The sequence below is a fragment of the Talpa europaea genome (genome assembly GCF_964194135.1).
Source record: "Talpa europaea genome assembly, chromosome: 11".
Taxonomy (NCBI): domain Eukaryota; kingdom Metazoa; phylum Chordata; class Mammalia; order Eulipotyphla; family Talpidae; genus Talpa; species Talpa europaea.
In genome coordinates this window covers 67,822,786-67,846,009 of record NC_140078.1, presented here as the reverse complement: position 1 = coordinate 67,846,009, position 23,224 = coordinate 67,822,786, and the positions used below count along the sequence as shown (strand labels likewise).

The following is a 23,224-nucleotide window of genomic DNA, read 5'->3' as shown; positions in this document are numbered from 1 at the left end:
GGAAGTCCCCATATGAGAGGGAGGCCGAAAAGTATGCTGGGCCACCTAGTGCCCCTGCTTGACAGGGAGAAGGGCTGCTTATTTCTGTACATCAGATTTTTAGAAAATTGAGGATCAAGACAAATCACTAGGTCAATACCCTGGGGATTTGGGTTGTGACAACCAAGTCTCAGGCTATGTCTTTCCATTTCCTGTGCTCTTCGTTTGAAGTTTGGTAAATCTAATCTATCCAGCTGATAAAAGGTGCACCCCGATAGGATATAAAAAGAACTTTACCTGAAGGCACATTTTGGTGTGAGGTAAAGATGAAGGCTCTGAGCCTGTCCCAATCTGCACGCATAGAGTAGGCCTTATGCTGGAGGTTCCCCAGGGTGTGTATCTTAACATCCAAACAGAGCAAAGACCTCTCTCCATGCTGCTAAGTTCCATCATGGAAATGAGATGCCAAGGCAAGAGCTGGGGACGGGGGGCGGGGGAACAATATCATGATGTGACAAGGCTAGGTCAGGAGTTAGTCTAGAACCCAGATTGACAAACAGTAAATTTACATTGGGGCCTCATGTTCTTATTTTTTAATTGTAATCATGTCTCCTTGAGTTTATTTCCCTGCTGCTTTCCCCCAAGAATGTTGTTCTTTTTTAATAGATGTGCATATGTGTGTTGCTTTTAATATACCACAATGTGTGGAAAGAACACTGATCACGAGAGTTACCGTGTTAACAGATGTCTGTGTGTATAAAGCACTGTCTTACCGGTAGGCACTGTGTCATATGGCAGGTCTCTAGAATGGGGGCATCTCATATGAAGGAAACCTTATCCCTACTCAGCAGGTCTCCCCTCTTCCACCCTGATGACCTCCATTCTACTTTCCACCTGTGAGTGTGACTGTTTTAGATGCCACACGGCTTTGTTTAAACTCTGAATGATCAGTGAATGAAAGGATGAAGGCTGAGTGAGGAAAGAACTTCAGCTTGAGAGCTTTGACCCTGGAACCACGCTATCCGTGATGAACAGGCAGCAATATCTTCTCGGCATCGTGGGTGCTTTCAACACTGACAATCCTGCTGTGAGCTTGGGGGACTTAGGGAGGAAGCAGCAGGGCCTGGTCATGTGCTGAAAGTTCATTGCATTGCCTGGCCCGAAACACCAATAAATGCACAGAAAGTTTCTAGCAAAACTGATTAATCCACAAAGCAGCTGGGGAAATGAGTACCTTATGACGAGAGACGTTCAGCTGAGGAGAACTGGCCTTAGAAGCAGATGTCTCACCTTACTGTCACAGAGCAGCAAAGGACCACCCGCCCCCAACCGGGGCTGGAGCCCTTGCTTGAAATAGCAAAGTCCGAGGCCCTTGACTCACATCTGACAGGCCGAGCAACTTGGTCAGCAACACCCGAGACTGGCTCTGTAGCCTGAGCCCCACTGACGCTGTTCCCAGCTTCCTCACTATTAAATGAAAAGGGCTGGCTGGGGTGTCCCCTTCTGGCTCTGATCTCTTTAGTTCTTTTACCACAGGCTGCAGTTGTCAGGACAGCATGCAGCTAAGATGCCTCTTGTGGACAGTTTGGGGCTTTCTGGGGGCGGGGGGGGTCCTGTGAGACCACTTAGTTGACTTGTCAGACTTCTTGGTGCTGGCCCACCTGCCCCCTCTCTTGTGCCCTGGGCTCTCAGCAGAAGCAGGGACCCAGAAGGGTTGTAGGCCTCGGTTGGACAGCAGATAGTATTTCAGCAGTGCTGACAAAGTAGCCTGAGCTGACATTTGAAAGGCCAGGGCCATCTGTTCTCTGAGTGGGCTCAGCAAGGTGAAAAACAGGAGAAAGAGTCTTCCTTGTGGACGTAGCTAGCCTGGCACATAGGGAAGGTATGGACTTCCTGCTGTGGATAGAGGTAACCTGTGGAAGTGTCTGGTCCCATTCGAGACCACTTCCATCTTTATTTACATTTATCCACCAAACTGAAGGACAGTATATTTCATTCAGCAAACAATGCAATTGAAAATCTAAAATGTGTGTAAAGTGAATTGATCTGATGCCACAAGTGATTTGTGGCTATAGTGCTCTGAAGAGAAAGGTTACTAATATATTTGTAGAAAAAAAAAATTTATTATAAAAAAAAAAAAAAAAGAAATGAACCCATCCAAGTCATAAGACTTGTAAGAGTCAACGTGAGAGGGTCAAGGAGGTAAGTGTCCCCAGATACTCTTCGGTGGTCATAAGGCAAGCTGTGGCTGGACCCTGAAGGGCTTCAGAGTGTCTCTGCATTTGCTCCAGAGTGGCAGACTCATCCTGGGAGGAGGGCCCCTGAGTGCATGTGGCGTATGTGGCTATTGGGGTTTGTCCAGATGCCTTTTTCTCATTTCCACATGTTGTGCCTTGCAGATACTGGGTTACTTTGACTATGCTTTCACAGCCATCTTTACTGTTGAAATCCTGTTAAAGGTAATGGCTTTTGCATTGATCCTCACATACTCTAAAGCAGCCGTAGCAGTAATAGTTGCAACTCTTTGTTTACCTTCCAGATGCTAGGTTACGCAGATTATGTCTTCACTGGTACTTTTGCATTTGAAATCATTTTGAAGGTAACAGGCGACAGGGCTGTGTGTGAAGGGGCCTGCTCCTGTGTGGCACACAGCAGAGATGCGTGACGTGCTTTTGACTATTTTTGGTTTTTTGCCTTCTGTGATCAAGCTACACATTTTGTTTTTTTAAACCAAGAGTTTTTCTATAAACCAGTCAACCTTTTGCTGTTTCTTTTTAATCTTTGGATGCATGTTGAAGCTACTTTAGCTTCATAACAGTGATTGGAAAATGTATTTTGCTCCTTTTTTAATACCCTTTGAAATTTGTCAGCTGATAACAGATGCATCACTGAGTGTGAACTTTTCCTCCATCTCTTTGACTTCAAAGTCAGAGAAAAGACTATCCTGGGAGAGGAATGTATCTCTGACTGAATTACGTTTTCAGTGGCCTGAAATAGTAGCACACTATTTTCTTGCAATGGGATTTGCAAGATAATTTGGGTCTGTTTGTGTTAAGATATTTTATATCTGTTTTAATGGATGGGCTTGCATTTATACAGCCAGAAATGAGCACCCTTTGGACGGGAAACTCTAAATGCACTGCCCATGCATGAGCTAACAGCTGCCGTTACTGCGTGTGCTTTGTGTAGTGCCTGTCAAGGCCCCCTTGGGGTGAGCTCAATCACTCATATGGAGTGGTCTGGAGACCAGCAGCAGGGAGCCGAGAGCCCTGCCAGTGTTGCTAGGTGGCCGGGTCCTCACGACACCAGGACAGTGTGGCCCATGAGAACTGTTAGTTGTCTCCTAGTGGGTAGACAAGCTGGGAAACGAGGACTTTTAACAACAGTTTTCTTTAAACCTTGGATTTTTTATGTGTGCACTCAGGAGAAAAAATGCATTTTATATTAGACTAAGTGGAACTTGTGCTCTTTACAAAATCTTCTATAAAATGAAACCTCAGCTAACATTGCTAGGAGAAGGGACATTGGTGGTTTCTTTTTTCTTTTTTGTTAATGAAAACACAGCTCAAAACCAACCAACTCTTTCCATCACCAGTTGGCACCTCACTGGAGCACCCATGATGGGCTCTGGGCACACATGGCATAGACCAGAGAGCAGTGAGACTACACAGGTGGGAGCTGGGCTAGCTTTGTAGCCATACCTGGCACCTGCTGGAGTCCCCAGACCGGGAGGAGCTATTTGAAATGGACGTGTTGCTCAGGACCTATAGGACAGTTAGCGACCAATCTCAAAGAGGTTGTAAGTTGTGGTGTAAACAGTGAGTGAGCGCTGGAGGTGGCGCCTTCTCTGGCTCACACAGGGAGGGCTGGGTTGGAGCAACGCGCCTCCCAACGTGTCACAGGGGCCACAGCTGGCAGGGAAGCCCAGGGGTCTAGGCAGTGACTACATCCTCATGCAGACACTAAGCCTCCTTAGGACATGCCAGGGATGTATTCATATTTGAAATTTGTCATCACTGTAATAACGTCCAAATTAGTCTCTTCTTTTAAAACGATCTAGACATCAGCTGGCCTTTTTCCATTTCTGGAAAAATTCCTGGGTTGCTCAACCCTGCTGGTTTGCATTTCTGACTTCCTAATGTGCACTTGTTAATTAAGTCATACTCTACTCAAGGTTTTGTAAAGAGCCCAGGTTTTGTTTTCTTGGGAGAGAAAAAAGAAAAACAGTAAATCACTCATGATTCTGTTTATAGATGACGACGTTCGGAGCCTTCCTCCACAAAGGGGCTTTCTGCAGGAACTACTTCAATTTGCTGGACATGCTGGTTGTTGGGGTGTCTCTTGTGTCTTTTGGGATCCAGTAAGTATCCTGGCATGTGTCTGTGTGCCTGTGGTTTCTGTGAGAAATTTTAGCACATCTCATAAAAGTTAAGCATTGTTTTGATGCTCACGTTTCGTTATCTGGGAAAGCTTGATTTGCATTGGACAAATCGTGCCTTCTTGTGTTTCCCTTTTTCTTCTCATGCCCACTACTTGTTTGGGCTAATCACTTGTGACATTTGCTTTCAGCAGAGGGTGAACAAAGTCTTGGTGTGGAGGGTTTACTAGGAGTCCCTCCAGGGGCTGGATCCAGGGCCTGCTGGCTCCTCTCCCATGATCTTAGTTCCCCATCTCTATAGAGGGGCTGGGACCAGGTGGCCATTGGGGCCTATTCAGATTGGCTAGTAAAGACTCCCCTTGGTTTCCAGAATCTATCAGCTGACCCCTTCTTTTGGCCTCTAAAATTTTCAGTTGGGAGGAACTGAGACTGCAAGTCAGAGCTGTGGTGTGTTTCCATGACCTTTAGGGATTTCTGACAGGGAGTAGTCTGCCTGCTATGCCCTGGGCAGGTCTGAGGCTCCAGTGGGAATGTCCAGGAATGTCCTTGCTTTCCTGCTGGTTTGCAAGCACCTCTGCTCAGGTACTGACCATTAGCACCCCCCATATGAGAGCATGTACACATGCAAGTAAATGGACAGGTTCTAGCCCCCTCAAAACACCAGGGACCCCTACGTGAAATGGCTTTCTGTGTTCATCCTCCTCACTTGCCACCCCTGCCTTGGAAGAGGAAGCCATATTGTCATAGCTTGAAACAACATTCTCACTAGTATCTTTGCAACTCCCGTAAACTCCCAAATCTGCCTGTTTTCTCCAGCGGTGGCCCTGGCCCACTGCTTCCTGAGCATATGGTAACACTCCCAGCCACCTACACTGCTAAGGGGGCTGCATTCTCTCCTTTAGGGCTTTCCTAGGAGCTGCTTAGCTGGGGCCCCTCCCTTGTCATGTGGCTAATCTCCACTCCTCCCTTGGGACTCACCTGGGCATCAGCCTGTTTGATGGATTCCCCAGGCACCCCAGGATTTGCTCCCTTAGCTGCATGACCACTGTTGTCGTACTGCCCAGCTAGCTGGCTGTTGCCCATTTCTCCCCCAAAATGGGCTTCTTGATGACTAGAGAAGCCCAGCACGAAAGCCCTGCCGTAGGTCTTCACACTTAACAGAGAAAACCAAAACCAAACAAACTAAAGCCTGCAAGGCAGGCACTACCTAGTGTTTACGTCAACTGAAAAGAACAAAGCAGATTCCTAAATGGTGTCTTTGCGGAGGTGAGCTGTGCAACTGCCAGGGCCTCTGTGGAGACCCCTGGGCTGGGAGTCGGAGGTGCTGTGTGGTGTGGCCTGGAAGGAGGAGACCCACTATCCTATGTGAATTGTGGAGACAGATTTTGCTCGAGGTCCCACCCTGTTATATAATAGAATGAATGTGACGGCCAAGTGTAATCTTAAAGTATTTTGTCCAAGTGTAGGCCACTCTGCTCACTTTCTTGCCTTCTGCTCTTTTCTTTAGATCCAGTGCCATCTCTGTTGTGAAGATTCTGAGGGTCCTAAGGGTCCTGAGGCCGCTTAGGGCAATCAACAGAGCCAAAGGACTTAAGGTTTGGATTCTGCCCCACCGGCAAGCTGGACTTGCTTCAATTGAAGTTAGCTGTAATTACTGACTTTTCTGGGCCAGAACTGGGGGCTGAGGCCTGATGAATTTTAAAGTGTGATATACATCTGGAAAGGAAATTTCTGCCCAGTTAGGCTGCCTCTGCCAAGTGATGATGAGCATTATTGAAATCATTATTTTTTTAAAAAATTGGTACATTTAAGATATTTTCTGTATGTGAATACTGTTCATTTATTACTTTTTGCATTATCAACAGTGTTTCTTTGGGTTTGTTTTAGACTTTGTTTATTCGCATGAAGGCTTCACAAAAGGCCAGAACGTTTACATTTACCTAAGTCCTTTTATGGGGCAGGGCCTGTGTCTCAGGCCACACTACACCCCCTAGCCTTTTGTCTAACCAAGCTCACTGCTTGAGAGGAGCCCAATGAGGGACCCATATACAGGGTGCTCCTCCATCTGGCCACAGTGCACTGGGGCAACTCCCTGCAAATAACTACCTAAAAAACAAGCATTACCAGGTTGCAAAATCATATGAAAATACGCATCATCATGGAAAATCTTGACTGATATTAGCTCCCTCTATGGCTAAAACAACATCAAGCAATACCCCCTGTCCTTATCCCCTGTGTCTTAGCACGTTGTCCAGTGTGTCTTTGTGGCCATCCGGACAATCGGCAACATTATGATCGTCACCACCCTCCTCCAGTTCATGTTCGCCTGCATTGGGGTCCAGCTGTTCAAGGTACGGATGTGCCTTTGCGCATAGAGCCCAAGCAGTCGGATGGGGGTGGTGGGGAGTGGGGTAGGGAGCCTGCACTTGACTGTCTGTCCGTTCTGCACCCAGGGAAAGTTCTATCGCTGCACAGATGAAGCCAAAAGTAACCCCGAGGAATGCAGGTGAGCATCCTGAACATAAGAGTGGGGAATTGGGAAGAACACATGGGAAAAATCAAGGATTTGCTCACGCTACCACTTCAGAAATTTTGTCATGGAGTGAAAGAGGCCCATGTGCTCATCTCATGACTGAAGGGATTTTTTGTTTTTATTTTGTTTTAATTGAGGTGAAATACATGTTACAAAAAATTAGCCATTTTAAATCGTACGATTCAGTGGCACTTAGTACAATCACATAGCTGTGCAAGTACCACTTCTAGCTATGTCCAAAGCTTTTTACCACCCCCCAAAGAAAGCATGGATGACTTTTTGTGTTTGCTATGGAATCTGTATGCTGGAAGAAAAAAAACAGAGAACATAAAGTAACAATTATTAAATGACACCCCAAAAACACTACCCCCTACAGCCCCACCATGATTTCCTCCAGACCAGAACTTAAAGCTCTACTGACTGTTCAGGAGTTGCCCACCATGTTCAGACAGGTTTTCCAGGCTGCTGCTCTCCCCTTGTCCTTGTCACCCACATTTTGGTCATATTTCCATTTCAAGAGCAGGCATAGGGTGAAGTGAAAAACACAAGTCCTCTTACTCCAACATGGAGCGATTGCCTACAGTCCTGTGGCCATGTCGAAGGCCATGTCCCCATCCCTTCGAGCTGTCGCTGAGGTCTGGCTGCTCAAGCTGCTTATGTTAGCTTGGGGTTTCTTTTTCTCAGGAAGTGCAGTAAGAGAGCACCCACTGCAGAACCACTGTGCCTGTGCCCCTCCAGAGGCACCATTCACTAGGCTGCAGGGCGCCCCCTGCAGCTGAGCAGTGCAATAGCAGGTGGAGACCCTCCCTTTCCCTCTCAAGCCTCTGAGTCCTCATCTGTGAAATAAAGACATTAGACTCTTTCCAGAAATAAAATCCTGAGAAATATTGCCAAAAGTTACAGAATTCTTTTGGAAAGAAAATTGGGACGATTGTTAAGAGAAGGGATTTGATTAAAATGTAGCTAAGAAGATACCTCCTGGGCTTGTTTCCCAGAGTAAATGGAATTCTCCAAGGCCAAAGCTTTGGCTTCGTCAGTGTGTAATTGAGTCCATTGTGTATGAGCGATGTTTACTGCTCACTAGTTCTCATTTGTTAACAGACACATGCTGGGTGTCTGCCTGGCTTCTCTGGAAAATGCCACTAAGCTAGTTCCTGGGCAGTTATTTGAACTGCAGAGTGGATTCAGTGCAGGGAGATGAAGGGGAAATGCTAAAGGTGCTGCTCTCAGCTGGACCAGCTGGCACTGAGTGCGATGGTGCCCGGAGGTGGGACTGGGGCTACCCTGATGATCCCAGGTCAAGCCGGCCCCATCCATGCCTCTTTTCCTCTCTAGGGGGCTTTTTATCCTGTACAAGGATGGGGATGTTGATAACCCTGTGGTCCGGGAGAGGATCTGGCAGAACAGTGATTTCAACTTTGACAATGTCCTTTCGGCTATGATGGCGCTGTTCACGGTCTCCACATTTGAGGGCTGGCCTGAGTAAGTACAGAGAATGGACGTCTTACCGGGTGCTTCTGCTTGCCTGTTCTCTGGGCCCAGCCATTTCTCCTGGAGTCCACGTCTCTTCACAGTTGCAGGCTTCTCCTAGGACTTTGAAATTTTGGGCCATTTACTAATCACTTCTTGGCTCACAGGCCTCCTCTGTCTGAGTAGGGATATGGGTAGCCTTTGTGAGCAGCTAACAGGACTGTAGTGTCTATGAGGCAGGGGTGATCCCAGCAGAGGATCCTCTGGGCATGGAAACAGGACATGCCCAGCAACAGGACACCTCATCTCAGTGACTCCTGGGGAGCTCCTCCTGGGATTGGGGAGACCTCTGAAGTGTTCATTTGTCATGCCAGCTCCTGTTGGTAGCAATGTCAGTAAAGCTGCCGACCCACTGTTGCCAAAGAGGGTCTTGACAGTGTTCCTACCATTCATTTATTCATTCATCTGTTCCTTCTTAGACTAATGTTCCAGGCATGGACAGTTGCCATTATACCGTGTCTTCCACTAAGGCCCTTGCTCATTCATAAAATGTGCATTTAATGATCATAATGATTTAAGATCCATGCAACTTGCTGTGATAGCCACTGTAGAAACCAGAATTATCTAGACATCCCTCCTCTCCCCAAGCCCACACCAAGCCAGAGTGGCACGTGCACAACAGGTCCTAAAAAATGGCTGGGATGTTGATGGGTAATGTAAGAAAGAAAAAATGAGGAAGGTAGAATGTGAAAGGAGAGTGTTGTACTTTGTCACTCTCTGCTGTCTTACCCCACTGCCACCAGAACTGTAGACCTAGATGGAATCTTAAATGCCCTGTTCCCATGCCCAGAAGTACTGCAAAGTGGCAGAGCCCCCTTGATGCAGGTGAGAGTCAGAGATGGCTATAAGAGTTCCTGTGCAATAGCAAGACAGCTGGAAGGGATTTAGCCATTAGGGAACTGATCCTAGGGGCAGATTAGGCGTGGAGTAAGACCTTTCACTTTACAGAGGCACTGGCTGCATTTTCAGGTTTTGAACACTGTGCTTTAGCAAAACAAGGTGAGGGGTAATGAACAAATTTGGAGCTCAAAGGAACTGGCCCAACGCCCAGCTCTGCCCCTGGGAGTGTGACCGCTGGCTCTGAGAGCCCTTTCTGCTCCTCCATAAATTGAGAACGACAGCAATGTCTGCCACTCCAGATGGATGTGAAAATGCCAAGCACAGTGTCCCCATGGGTACGTGCCTCAGAAGTATTGCTTCTGCATCAGAATGGCATCAGAATGGGGGTAATGACCTTGGGGTTATTATAGGAATTTCCCTTCTTCCTGTTGAGAGTTGTGTTTGGCACGTATTTCATTTGAGTGTTTCAGTTTGGGGACGCTCTCTTAGTTCTTTGGCAATACCCTGATTGCTTGCTTGCTTGCTTGTCTTTACCAGGGTGTAGAGTGTCCAGTTCTGCTGGTGTCTTACATGTGACATTCTTCCCATCCACTATCAGAATAGAAAGGGCTGTTTTTGGATAATTGTGAAAATTGTTTTTCAGTCCTTGAAACAGCCAACCAATGAATCTATCCCAGATGTTCCCTCCTCCAGGTGCTGGGCTGACTGGGTCTAATGCTAAGGGAGTTGCCTCAGAGATGCTTGTGTCCAAGGGACTTGGGGTGCGAGGTCTGACAGTGGGTGTCCACGAGTGCATTCAGAAGAGGGGCTCCCTGGGAAGGCAGCAGACCAGGCTGTTTGGGTTGGTGGGGTTGGCAGTGCTTACTTGGTCCTTCTACCCTGCAGGTTGCTATATAAAGCCATCGACTCGAATGGGGAGAACGTTGGCCCCATCTACAACTACCGCGTGGAGATCTCCATCTTCTTCATCATCTACATCATCATCGTCGCATTCTTCATGATGAACATCTTTGTGGGCTTCGTCATCGTCACATTTCAGGAGCAGGGAGAGAAAGAGTATAAGAACTGTGAGCTGGACAAAAATCAGGTTAAAGTCACACACTGTTTGGGCTTCTGTCCCTTGAGGGAGAGAGGAGTGACCTCTTCTGACTGCTCCCTCCTTTCCCTGTGTGCAGAGGAGGGCGCCCACCTGCTCTCCGCCCCTGGACTTGTGTCCCGTTCAGAGCACAGTCCCAGCCCCTTTGAGTCTTTACTCTTTAGAGCTGGCCTCCCAGGTACAGATTAGACTCTCTAATTGTGCAATCCACCCCCAGACCTGTGGGTAAGAAGTCAAAGAATGTTTAGGCTGTGGTCATGACCTACTAGTGACAGCTCAGAACCTCGTAGGGCGGTGTGGCCAGGGGACAGAAAGCACCCACTGACTCTCCCACAGTCTCTGCTAAGGGAGAGTGTTTGACAGACTCAGCCTCAGTGTTATTGACAGTTGACACCAGATTACTCTTTGTTGTGCTTTGTATGGTGCTTGGCCGCATCCTTGTCCTCTCCCTACTAGATTCCACTAGCAGCAACCAAAATCATCTCCGGGCATGGTTGAGAACCATTGACTTAGAAGGAAGCATCCTATAACATCCTGTAACGTGGCTCACTTGAAACTTAAGACTAAGATTACAATGGCATCATTCTTGTTATCTAGTGCCTTGTTTTAACCAATCTGATAGGAGCAGGGCCTCCGGCAAGGGAGCTGGGAGACCGTGTTCTGGTCCTGTTCTGCCTGCACTTGCTCTGTGACTGCTCCCTTATCACAAAATTGAGGGCATTAAGAAGTTGCTTTTAGAGGTTTCTCTCAGCCATAAAAGATTGTCCGTGAGATTGAGATTCTATTCTGAGAGTTTCCCTCAGGTCCTCTATCAGTAGCATCTCTGTTGATGAAGACTTAGTGAGCAAGAATCATCTGTCAGCCTGGGCTTCCTGGGGGGAAGTGGCCCTGGCGTGGTGAGCAGGTCTGTGCCAGGCTTCACTTGTGCCACTGGAGATTTGTTTGCAGAAAGATGGTCTGAGTTCCTTTCAATGCTGCAGATTCCACCAGTGACAGACACCTTCCCAAGGAAGAAGAGTGCCAGGGCAAGGCGCAGGCAGTGCCAGAGCTGAAATCATGTCACCGTGTGAGGTCCAGAACAGGCTCGAATTGGGGGTCATTGTGTGAGCATGTGAGGGCACAGTGGGGCTGTGTTCTGGACACAGGGAGGTGTCTGAAATCAGAAGCCAGAGTCAAAGTGGAAGTTCAGGGGAAGGTAAAGAGCCTCGGAGCAGGACAGGCCTTGATGTTGAACCAGAGGCTCTCAGGCCTGGAGGCTTCCTCTGGCTTCCAGCAAAGGCTGGACCCATCTCAGCTCTGTAGCGAGTGAGGACAGTGCTCTGACTAGGTCCCAGCCGGGTTCACTCCAGCTAGCATTTTAGTTTGAGGTTTGCTAGAAAATCATTACTGACCAGGTCCTGAGCTTCTGAAACAAACACGAGTATCCAAACCTCAGAGGCTCGTAGCTAGCTCACCATGAGATGCTTATAGCTCCTAAGAGGTTCCTTCCTGGGCAGCTAAGGGTCTTGAGTCTTAGAGTAAACCCAGCCCCTCTGGTTCCTGAGGATTTCTGCACCCCCCTTACTTGACTTCCTCTCCTGGAGGAGACCACAGGCAGGAGAACCACAGACATAAGCCAGAGGCGTGGAAGAGGGGAAGGGGTGGCCTGAGTCCCAGCCTCATAGCCCTCCCCTGCTGTGCTCTGCGGGGCCTCAGGCAAGGAAGTCCCACGCCCTGGACTCAGCTTTTTAATAAGTAGAATGGAATAAGACCAGGTGTCCTGCTTACCCACAAGGCTGCTATGAGGATCAGATGAGGCAGTGGAGGTGGGGGCCCTTTGTCAGCAACTCAGAGGGTTGCCCATGGGTTTGCTGTGGTTTCCCCAATCCTGCCTGGTTCCTCCTAGTAGGTGTGCATCGCTCCTTCAGAGCAGACAAGAACTGTGCTCTTCTCTCCTGGACGTGTTCGGGACCCCTTCATTGCTCTTTTCTGCCGTTGCAGCGTCAGTGTGTTGAATACGCCTTGAAAGCACGTCCCTTGCGGAGATACATCCCCAAAAACCCCTACCAGTACAAGTTCTGGTACGTGGTGAACTCCTCGCCTTTCGAATACATGATGTTTGTCCTCATCATGCTCAACACACTCTGCTTGGCCATGCAGGTAAAAATGGAGACAGCTGTGGGGATCACGTCTGGGACTTCTGCACAGCCCCATGCCTTAAATTCTGAGGGTCAAAAGTCGCCCCCTCACAAGAGGATGGGTTTGATTTTCTGATAAGTCTGGCTTATAGTTTGGCCAGAGTTCCATTCTGGCTGACAGTTGTCACATAGCACACAGTCGGAGCTCAAGAGGAAAAGTGGTTCCTTTGTTTATCTAGAGGGTGACTATACAGCATAATGGCAGGTGACATTTCCATGTAGCCCGAACGTGGCATTCTATTTTGTAAACCTTTAGCATGGCCTCCTGTGGCCAGGGCATGGTTTGAGGACTGAAGCTCTTTCTGAGTTAAACGGCTCAATCCTGACTTTCCCTCCTTACTCACTGGGTGCCCCTGAGCCTTGCTTGCTTTAAAATGGGGAATCTACCCTACTGAACTCAGTGATAAGGCAGATGATTTGCTGGATAATTTGAGTCAGGCACTTTGCTCCGGGCCTGTCACAGAGTAAACACCCATGTTGAAAAACAAAATGCAAGACACATTCCTGTCCTCAGGAGCTCTGGGTCTGGCAACGGACCATCTTCAGTCCATGAAGTTGGGAGTTTGACTACAGCTACCTCCTGCTCACATGGGGGGCAAGGAATGCACCTCACTTTCCTGGGACGAGTTGGATGATTGCAGGTGGTATTCACACTGAAATTCCTGGAAGCTTATCTTCAGGTGGACGCTGCGCTAGTACAGGAGGCGAAGACCACGGTCTAGCTCGGGTTTTCACGTTGCTGAAGAACTTGAGCAGATCAAACCAGCTCCCTGTACTGCTGGAAAATGGGTGTAGAGGTAGTCAGGGACACATTTTCCAGCACTTTTCTTAAATTTAAGAATTCTTTATGGATTAAGAATTCTTTGTGGAATGAGAAGGACCGTGTACTGATGTACAGAAAGGCGGGCAGTTGAGAGAACACCGCCTTTTATGAAACTCAGACCGAAATGGTATAGAATCTACCCTTCACCAAATCTTAGCCTTTATTCATAGACATTGGGATAGAGTCTGTATTGTGTATGGGCCAAGGCCCTAAATGTCAGCCCTGCCAGAAGAAAGGGTGTTCTCCCTTTATCCTGAGCAGAGGAAACCGATGTCTTCCCCTTCATCATCCAGTCATCCTCATCTTGTCCAGACCCCTCTGTGCTTTGTTGGGGAGCTAACTGTGTGATGTGGCAGTGCCAGTGGGACGGTTGGGTGAGGGTCCTGGACTGTGGGATGCCTCCATGTCCAAGCGGTGTCTGTGGGGAGCAGAGGTCAGCGAGCCTCCTTGAATGAGTCTAGGATGGTCTCAGAACTGTGCCTCCGTCTTCATCCACAGCACTATGAGCAGTCCAAGATGTTTAATGATGCCATGGACATTCTGAACATGGTCTTCACTGGGGTGTTCACTGTTGAGATGGTCTTGAAGGTCATTGCTTTTAAACCTAAGGTGAGTTGCTGAACCCGCTTTGCAAAGTGTTGCTGAATCACCCCAGAGAAGCATTGCTTCCTGTTGGTCTTGTGTTACTGAGTTATGCTGCATTGTTTTGGCCTCTGACTGGGTTATCACCTGAGAACATTAAAATCTGATTAGGACATCTGTAATACATATGGGAGAATCAGTCTGCAAAAACAAAACCTCATAAGAACAATTCTGAGAAAAAGGAGGGAGGAGAGAATTGGAATGTGTAGAATGGAGATTATTTGAAAATTGATTTTCTGTTTATAGAATAGCTTTCTCAAGAAAATGTGCCTCATTAGAGAAATTGCTCAAACATTAGAGAAATTGTCTTAGCCCATGGGAAGAATTAACCCTGACTTTACTTTGAGACTTTCAGCCTCAAGATTTTGGTTTATTCTGTTCTTGGTCTGCAGCAGCCTTTTCACCTTTTGTGGAAAGATCAACTGGCTGTAGACCTTTTGTTGGTTTAAATTAGAAAAATTTCACTGATTTTAAGGCAAAACATTAGAACAAGACAGGAAAATTGTTCCACTCAGCTGGACCACTCAGCAGATGATGTCTCTGGGGAGAGGTGAATCCAGCTATATAAATGCCAGTAGAAGAGATGAGTAGCACAGTTAAAAATCTAATTAGGACATCTGTATACATATGGGAGAATCAATCTGCAAAAATAAAACCTCATAAAAACAATTCTGAAAAAAAGAAGGGAGGAGAGAATTGGAATGTGTAGAATGGAGATGATTTGGAAACTGATTTTCTGTTTATAGAATAGCTTCCTATTCTATGCGTGCTCTTCACAGCACACATAGTTCTGAGCCAGGCTGGATTCGAACCCCTACTGTCTACTTGCTAGCTCAGCAAGTTACTTTACCTCTTTGTGCCTCAGTCTCTTCATCCATAAAATGAGGGCACAAATGGTCCTATTTTTTTTGCTGGTTAAGATGAGTAAAGTCCACTCTATGTGCCATGGCCTGAAGCATCCCTGACACCTGGCACTGTGCTGGAGACATATCACTATCGTTGCTGTTACCTCCACCATCCCTAAGCAGTGGTGTCACCTGTGTTAAAACCACAGACACAAAGCAAATACTGGCTGAGCAGTGGGGCATTTGAGCCTCAGATTCTCTTCTGGCAAACCCTAAAAGACAAGAGTTAGAGAATGATAGCATTCAGTGACCTGGTTACTTGTTCATCTGTGTATAAGGTAGCTGATAACATAATTTAAGCAAGACTCGGATTATGAAATGGTGGTTTCACCTAGTCCATTCTTACTTGGAATTCTAATTCAAAACTGTTCCTTTCTTTAATTTTAAATAATTTCTATGCAATCTTTATCAGATCTTTGTGGACCAAAAAGAAAGGACACTTGTAAGTGAGCAATTGGGGTGATTGCAGTGGGGTCAAATTTGGCACTTTCTGCATGGCCAGATGTTATTTACTGTGACTTGTCCATATCTACATACATAAACATTCCCTCCTTTTCCCCATTCATCTCCATTTCCTTTGAGATTTTTTGTTTGCTTCCCTGTCCTCTTTACTACCTTGTACAATATTTGTCTGAACTGATGGAAATGGTCGCAAAGTAAGCACATCAAAAGTGCTTGAGAAATGTGATGTGGAACCTGCCTGTGGGACATTTGCCAGGTCCCCTGGCTGTGTCTTCCCTTGCCTGGTGATTAAGCTCTGAAATGTCTGAAAGCTTGTTCTGAGCTGAAGAGAAGAAACACACTCATCCCTGGCATGCGTGTATGTATGTGTGCGCGTGCATGTGAGTGTGCCGTGTGGGTGCACATGTGCACTATCTCACCCTCTAGCAGGTCTTCTTTGCATCCATGGCTGGCAGTGCACTGCTCTGCCCAGTGAACTGCTGCTACCAAACTGGGACGGAGAGTTCAGTGGCGTGTGAGGACATTGGTGGTAGCCAGGGGAAGTGAGTGAGCAGTTATAATCAGTACTGATCGATCAGATTTAAAATGAGTGATTTCCGCTAGAAGTTGTGCTGCTCTGTAGTTTTACTCAGCAAGATAATTTCATAGCCTAAGACAACCTCAGGTGACAATTGAGAGAAGCTTGTAAATCAGCGCTAGCAGCAGCGTTCCTACACTCCAGGAGCACAGTCACACTGCGGTCTCGGAAGCCAGGGAGATGGATGGCATGTGTGTGCCTGAGGGGCAGGAGTCAATTCACCAAGAAGCACAGTGCTCCTTAAAAATGCTCTTTTTATTGTCTCTTCTTTGTTAACAACCCAATGCCAGGCCAGTGAGCACTCCCCCAGATGCCAGGGAGGCCCCTCCTTCCCAGCCAGAGAGGCATTCAGGCTGGGGAATCTTGCAGAGAGGGCTGCCCATGGGAAGTCATCAAGGACTGCTTCAGGAGCCCGAGGGTTTGAGGAGGCCCCCCTGGGATGGGGCACACCTAGGAGTACTGGTCCTGCCATTAGGAGAGAAGAGGTCATGGTTTGCGATATGGATACGGAAAGTGAAGTCCCCCCAGATCCTTCCCAGTGAGTGAGAGGGCATTGAGGGAGGCAGGGTTAAAGCACATGGAGAAACCTCACCCTTGGGACCTATTTGTAGTCAGGAGTGTGATTGAAGAATGGGACAGCCAAGAGGAAGCACATTTAGAGGCCAGTGTTGAGGGACCTGTGAGGTGGGCTCATCCAGCCTTTATAAGCAGGAAGGGATGACGTGTGGGACAGGAGGAGGAAATCCAGGGCCAGAAGCTTCCTGGGCAGGGCCACAGTCTCAGTGGGAAGAGCTGTTTTTGTACATTGGTTGGGTAAGAGTGGAAGGTGGTGAGGACCGAAGAGCAAACTGGGGGAAAGCTGTAAATTGATGTTACGTCAATAAACATAAGTTAACAAAAAGTATCAGGGTTAAGCAAACAGCCTTTTAGCTTACTGGTATCAGGGTAAGTCCATCTGTTGGCCATTAACTTCAAGCACGCTCTGCTTTTGACATGGAGTTGGCTGTGTTAGGGTTTTGTTAGGTAGACCAGACTTTGGTAAGAACAGGCCCTGTCTCCCTGGCCTTTCCCTCCAGTGGATTTTCTTGCTCCAGCGAGGGGGATTGAGGAGGAAAGGTTTTTTCCACAGTACCGGTTCCTAGAGGCATAACAAACACCTCTGGTTTGTTTGTGGTCCCCCCTTGGTGCTCCCAGATGTCACCCATCCCGTGTTTTGTCCAGCACATATTCAGGGCCAGGTTACCTGCCTCAATTGTAAGTTTTTCACCAGCGAGACTCTTTATTACCGAGTCTTAGACCATAAACCATTTTGATTTTGGTTCTTTCTCAACAAATGTCTAGCTTACACCCCCAGCCACTTGAGCTTGGAAAAGTAGAGTGGTTGGATTTGGGGAAAGAAGAAAGTGTTTTGACGTGGTGCCCTTATGCTCCTGTGCAAGCAGATGTGCAGTGGACCCTGGCCATCTGTCCACTAACCTCCCATGATGGCCTTCCCCATGCCAGGGTCCCCGGCAGGCTTCTTGATAAGGGCCCAGAAGTCTTCCTAGAAGGTGTTCTCTGCCTCTTAAAAAGAAAACATGATACTGATTTTTTCAGTTCTCCAGAGAGCACGTATGTATTTTAGGTGATTTTTTTTTTAATACTGAATAATACTTGAGACCAGAAATTCTCGTCAACTAAAACTTTGTGTCAGACTCCTTCCTGGACTCAGCCTGTCCCTTCAACAACAGTATTTCCCTGAGCACTTTCCAGTTTCCCTTCTCAACTAGTCAAATGTGTGCATGTCCAGGTCCTAGGTGGCCGCCTCCATCTCACCCATACTTCTGCTGCTGGCCCCTCTTCTGAGTTACTGTGACTGCTCAGTCATCTCCCTGCATCTGACCTCAGTCCCTGTCCAGTCATCTTCCCCGAATTCTCTTTAAAAGCCCAGAGTGCACCAGGCCACTCTTTTAATGAAATTCTGGTGCCAGCCACATGTTACCTGAGAAAAAGTTAGCTTCCTCTTACTGTCATATTCAAAGTCTTGCACCAAACACCAACCCACTTACATCTCCACCTCATCTTCATCCTCTTGCTAGCTCCATTCCTCTTCCCTACCCTGGACCCGACTGTTAACGGGCTACGTCTTCCCATACCACATACTCCTGTGGGAAGGTCCTTCTATCTTTTTGTCATGTAAGGGCTCCTCTGTGACACTGTTCACACCAAGCCAGCCAGGGCCAGCTCTTGCCTTCACAGTGGGGTTGGTGAGGTGTTTACTGTGCATTATCATCAGAACTACCCCACATCTCTTCCCATTACCACCGAGCTGGGTCTTCATTATCTCACACAACGTCTGCTACATGCTTCTTACTTGGTAAAGAATTGTGAAGTGAAGAAGAGAGTGAATGGATAAGCCTGTAGTTGCAGACTCTTGGCATAATCACAGGTTATTGGGGCAGAGCAGCATGTTCAAAGGGCTTTTGCTTTCCTTGAAGATCCCACTTGATGTTTGGAAAGACATGAGCTAGTTAGAAAGCTGTCTTTCCAGTTCCACCTGAAGTTGGCAGCATGGGTCATAATTTGGGTCAAATACTGTCCAAATAGGGCCTCCCCGGTGGCGCAGCGGTTGAGCGCTGGGTTGCGAAACTGCGCGCAGCCTCTGCGGCGCCGGTTCGATCCCCGGCTGCTCCCCGGCCACCAGAGGAGGGTCCCACATGGCGTGCAGACCTCTCCTGCCGCCCGCTGCTCCCCTCAGCAGTGTGCTTCGGTCCTTCTGCCTGCTCTGCTCCCCGCTCTGGCTCTGGTGAATTCTCTCACCCTCCCGCGCTTCTGACTGTACCCAGTGCATGTATAAACAAAACAAACAAACAAACCAGCAAACAAATAAATAAAGCATGCCTCTATTAAAAAAAAAAAACAAAAAACAAAAAAAAAAAACAAATACTGTCCAAATAGTCCCTGGAAGACATTAGTAAGTCATCTGGCTACATGGCAGACAGCAAAAGGCAAATCATCTGAATGGGCTGCTTCTGGTCTGCTGAGGAGACAGGCTCCAGGCAGCAAAAGGAACCTAGACCAGAAGTGATTTTCTTAATTTCCCTTTGTAAGTCATTCCACAAACCCTGTAGGTACACACACACACCATGTGTGCCACCCCATCCTCTCTCCTGACTAGAGACCATGCTCTACTTTCAGGAGCCTGTGGTTAGGCAGGACACAGGCATTTGCAATCAGAATAGATTTCTTAGAAATATTGGAGCTTCCTGGCCCTGGGCCCACATTAGTCTGGTTTGTGATTTTAATTTCTGAGGTCAGAAATATTTCCAAGTAATAGATGTTATTGCACATGGCGGGCTTATATGGGTTTGTTAAGGAGGTGGGCATGGACAAAAATTACTGCAAAGGATGATGCTGGCTGGACTGATAGGGATCCTATCAGTGGTTCCACCTGCGGGGCCCTGTCCTCAGAATTCAGCTACAGCAGAACATGTCATGCTTGGATAAGAGGAGAGAGTGTAGAGATGGGCCTTCTGTTAGAATCCCATGTCTCATCTGGCTCCCAGATGCTGTGGTGACTTTGGTGAGGAAGGGGCGGGGGACTGAGTCATGCTCCCTTGACAGTGATTTTATTACACAGGAGGCTACTAAACAGGGAAATGGTATGTGGGAAGAAAGGGAGGGCTGGCATTTTCTGCCTCCCCTAGCCTCCCAGCAAAACCTCCTGGTCAGAGCCTGTGATTCTAGCCACCTGCACCAGCTGAAACTTCCTCTCCCCCAGATCAGGGATGTCAGCCTTGACTTTGTGAACATGCTAGGATTTTCATAGATTGTTGTGAATGTGAGGGATCTTCTAAAGAGAAAATTGTCAAAACTGCCAAAAAAAGTTTCAGGACCTCAAATATCAAGCCCCTGTCATGTTGATTGAAGGTGATTTGATACACCACAGTGGGCCAGAATGATTTAGTTGGATCTTTACTTAAGATAAAACTGTTTTAAATCCAAACCATCAGTCAGTGTCATAGCTCCCTTGTAAATGTAGAGTGATTAACAGCAGCTAGAATAACCATCCCTACTCCAGTCACCAGGATAGCCAACCTGCTGCAGTTATTGTGTGTGGTTGGCTTATAGTGTCATAAAAGGCTGGGGCTGTGTATGGCTTCCTCTAGTGGATATTTGATCTCAAGTTCATGGTACCTGACACTTCACTGTACCTTCTGTTCTTGATCCCAGTTGTAAGCACACGGGGCTTCTTTTTATTTAAGCCAGACCTGACTGTTTTACTTCCAAAACATGTTCCAACTCTTTGAAAAGATAGTTGATCTAAAGTCATTGACTTTACAACTAGAAGCTTCTGTGCATAGTGTCTCTTCTTCCCCTCAGATCTTGGGCTTCCCAGGGGTGTCTGAAAACAGGAGGCACCTGCTATCCCAGCCCAGAAGAGGATGTGGACTGTCTGTCACGTACATGTAGATTTATGAGTCACAGTCATAGGGATGTTATGCTTTCAGAGTCGTCACAAGATGTGACAAAAAAAAACAAGAACTGGGTAAAGTCAAGTGACCAGTGGGTTGCAAGTTGGCAAAAGACAGACATTGTAAGGAGTAGAGCTCTAACTCGGTTCAAGGCTCTGAGTGGATGTTGGGTTTAGTGGACTTGGGGACAGAATAATCCTCACAGTCCTCATTCTCAAAGGGCTTTCATTGTGGTCAACCTGCTGACAAAGACCCAAATTCAATGACTAAAGCGTGCAAGAGATGCAGAGTCAACAGGTTTGGGGTGAAAATCAGGAATTGAAAAGATTCTATCAAGGGACTGGTGTTGATGTGATCTGGAAGGAGGAAGTGGAACTGGGCAGATACAGTTTGGGAGTGAATGGGAGGAAGTTCAGATGGCAGAGACATCAGAGGTGGGGAAGAAGCTGGCGGTGTTTTAAGAGATGGCAAGCATTCTTAGCCTGGATGGTGTAGAGAATAAGAGCTGAGGGGGTGGAGGAAGCTGTTGGTGATTGGAGGTATCTCTCCATGAACCCATTTATCCTTCCTCTGCAAGACCTGCCTGTGGTCTTGCAGAACCCCCATCCCCACAGTCAAATGTGAGGTTCTCTGGCACACACTGTGCCTTGGGCCTGTGTGCAGCTCTGTGCCTGTCCGTCCACACATCTGCATCCCTGTTGGACCAATAGCTCTAGCCACAGAGGATCCTCGTCTTAATTCTTGTTGGACTTGTGAGGACAGTGAAGGGTTACTAGTTTGCCTTCAGAAATGAGAACAGAAACAAGAACAAGAATGTTAAAACACCTGGTCACAGTGCTCTTTTCAGTGGGAGAAGAAAAGGAAGTGGGGTAATTGGGACCCCTCAGTATCCTTAACATGAAAGGAGTGGGAGAGCCTTACTCTTCCATGTGAGGGTAACAGATCCTTTCAGTGGGGTTTGGGGTTCTCACCCCAAGTGCCAGGGCAGGGTTGCTACATGCCTCTCTCTGTCCTGCAGATCTACTGCTTGGCTCAGTGCTGCTCAAGGCCCCTGGTCAGCTTTGTGTGTGTGCATGTGTGTGTGTGTGTGTGTGCGCGTGCGTGCGTGCGCGCGTGTGTGCGTGTCTGTGTGCGCGCGTGCGTGCATGTGTCTGCCCACGTGTGCGCCCGTGTTCTCTCACATGCAGGTGCACACTCCCCCTCTGTGTCCCTTTCCACCAGTGGACAGTATTTGCCTCCCTGTGGGCTTCCCATCCCGTCTGGTCGCCATGGGGGCTGCAGGGCCTCAGACGTGTGCCCCTGTGGTCCGCGTGGCATCGCATTCCTACCTGCTCGTAAACATCTGCCCCCCTGCCTGCTCTGTCCAGGGGTATTTTAGCGACGCCTGGAACACATTTGACTCCCTCATCGTAATCGGCAGCATTATAGACGTGGCTCTCAGCGAAGCAGACGTGAGTATGTGCCCGGTGTGGCCGCTGCCTCTTGTCCTCGCTCTGTCTGTGCACGTTCCACTCCCTGCCCCACGCTGGCATCATCTGGACAAGTCACAGATCCCAATTTCACATAATTTAAAACCAGGAATTTCCTAGCGAGAGCTGTGGGGAAAAAGACCTTTTAGGGGCGAGCCTATCCCAGGCCTTTTTGAGACACAGGTCGCCTCTGGGAGGACGATTTTGCAGCACCGCCCAGGTCTCCAGTAGTCAGGGAAGGTAGATGTCGCTAATTGTTTTTATTTGGCTGTGTCAGAAGTGATACCCAAAGTGACGTATTTATAACATGTTTTAGGGAAATTTTTCAAGTAGCCAGGTGGCATTGTGCCAGAATGTTCCCTTTTTATAATACTGTCCTTTTCTTCTTTTTTCCTGTTGTGCCTCCTCTCCTCTGTGGCTTCTGAATGCTTGCCCTAACAGCACTATTTCACTGATGCATGGAACACTTTTGATGCCTTAATTGTTGTTGGTAGCGTCGTTGATATTGCTATAACTGAAGTGAATGTAAGTAGCAAACTTCGTGTCCTATGACGTGATTGTTTTTTAAGTTTAGCATAGAGGAGGTGAGAGGGCCTCCTCACGGGTCTCTCTGCACTTTACACTTTGCTTTTGAACGACTGAAAACATTTTGTGGCATCCCCTCCCTCACCTCACCACCACCCCCTGAAAGAGAATGGGGAAGTAGATGGAGAATTGCCATTCGGGATGTAAAACATTATTTTAAAAGAAGGTCCTGTGAAAGGAGTTAAGGGTGAGGAGTTAATTGCTGACCTCAGCTGGTCACCTGCCAGCTGTGTGCCTCAGTTTCTCCAATGTCAGCTGTAGTTCATTAAGTGTGTCTTGGTGTACCCACCGTGGTTCTATGAAGGCGCGGGAGGGAAACCCCTCAGCCATACCTGGAGCATGTGGCCACAGCTTCTGGTATCTGCTGAATCCAACTGGTGACATTCCCCAGATGGCGAATCAGACTGATGGCTGCCCTGGGCCTGGGGAAGGAGGACCTACTGTGTATCAGGAGGGGCGTGTCAGTGTCCAGGGTTGTACTCAGTTGAATCATTTGATGGGGGACCAAGTTCAGTAGCAGCGTAATAGGTGAACAACTCCCCCCTCCAGGAAACCTCCTGAGACCCTTTCTTTAAAATGAAGAGGCTTGAGAAGGGGGAGCACCCTCTCTCGTTGACTGCTCATGGACCTGACCCTTGCCTATGCTGGAGGGGTCTGAGGCAGGCAGAAGTAGCCCTGCCCACTGGTCTGTCTCTAGTTCATCAGCGAGTCTAAGAGGGTATCTGGTATGCACTTGGGCTGTGTGGAGCCTTCATGGGGGCTAGTGAAGTGCAG

At 47.8% G+C, this 23,224-nt stretch overlaps 1 protein-coding gene across 5 annotated transcripts in view; it reads left to right on the top strand.

Moving 5' to 3' along the window:
• Positions 1-23,224, top strand: part of CACNA1D (calcium voltage-gated channel subunit alpha1 D) — a gene marked incomplete at both ends in the record, with an annotated part of 357,356 nt that overhangs the window by 291,709 nt on the left and 42,423 nt on the right. For all 5 annotated transcript variants that reach the window (XM_084248163.1, XM_084248166.1, XM_084248164.1 and 2 more), the window contains 10 exons: positions 2,379-2,438; positions 4,233-4,339; positions 5,865-5,952; positions 6,601-6,708; positions 6,811-6,863; positions 8,226-8,372; positions 10,146-10,347; positions 12,337-12,495; positions 13,855-13,965; positions 21,764-21,847. In XM_084248163.1, coding sequence (XP_084104289.1) covers positions 2,379-2,438; positions 4,233-4,339; positions 5,865-5,952; positions 6,601-6,708; positions 6,811-6,863; positions 8,226-8,372; positions 10,146-10,347; positions 12,337-12,495; positions 13,855-13,965; positions 21,764-21,847 — 1,119 coding nt within the window. The remainder of the gene's footprint in view (positions 1-2,378; positions 2,439-4,232; positions 4,340-5,864; positions 5,953-6,600; positions 6,709-6,810; positions 6,864-8,225; positions 8,373-10,145; positions 10,348-12,336; positions 12,496-13,854; positions 13,966-21,763; positions 21,848-23,224) is intronic.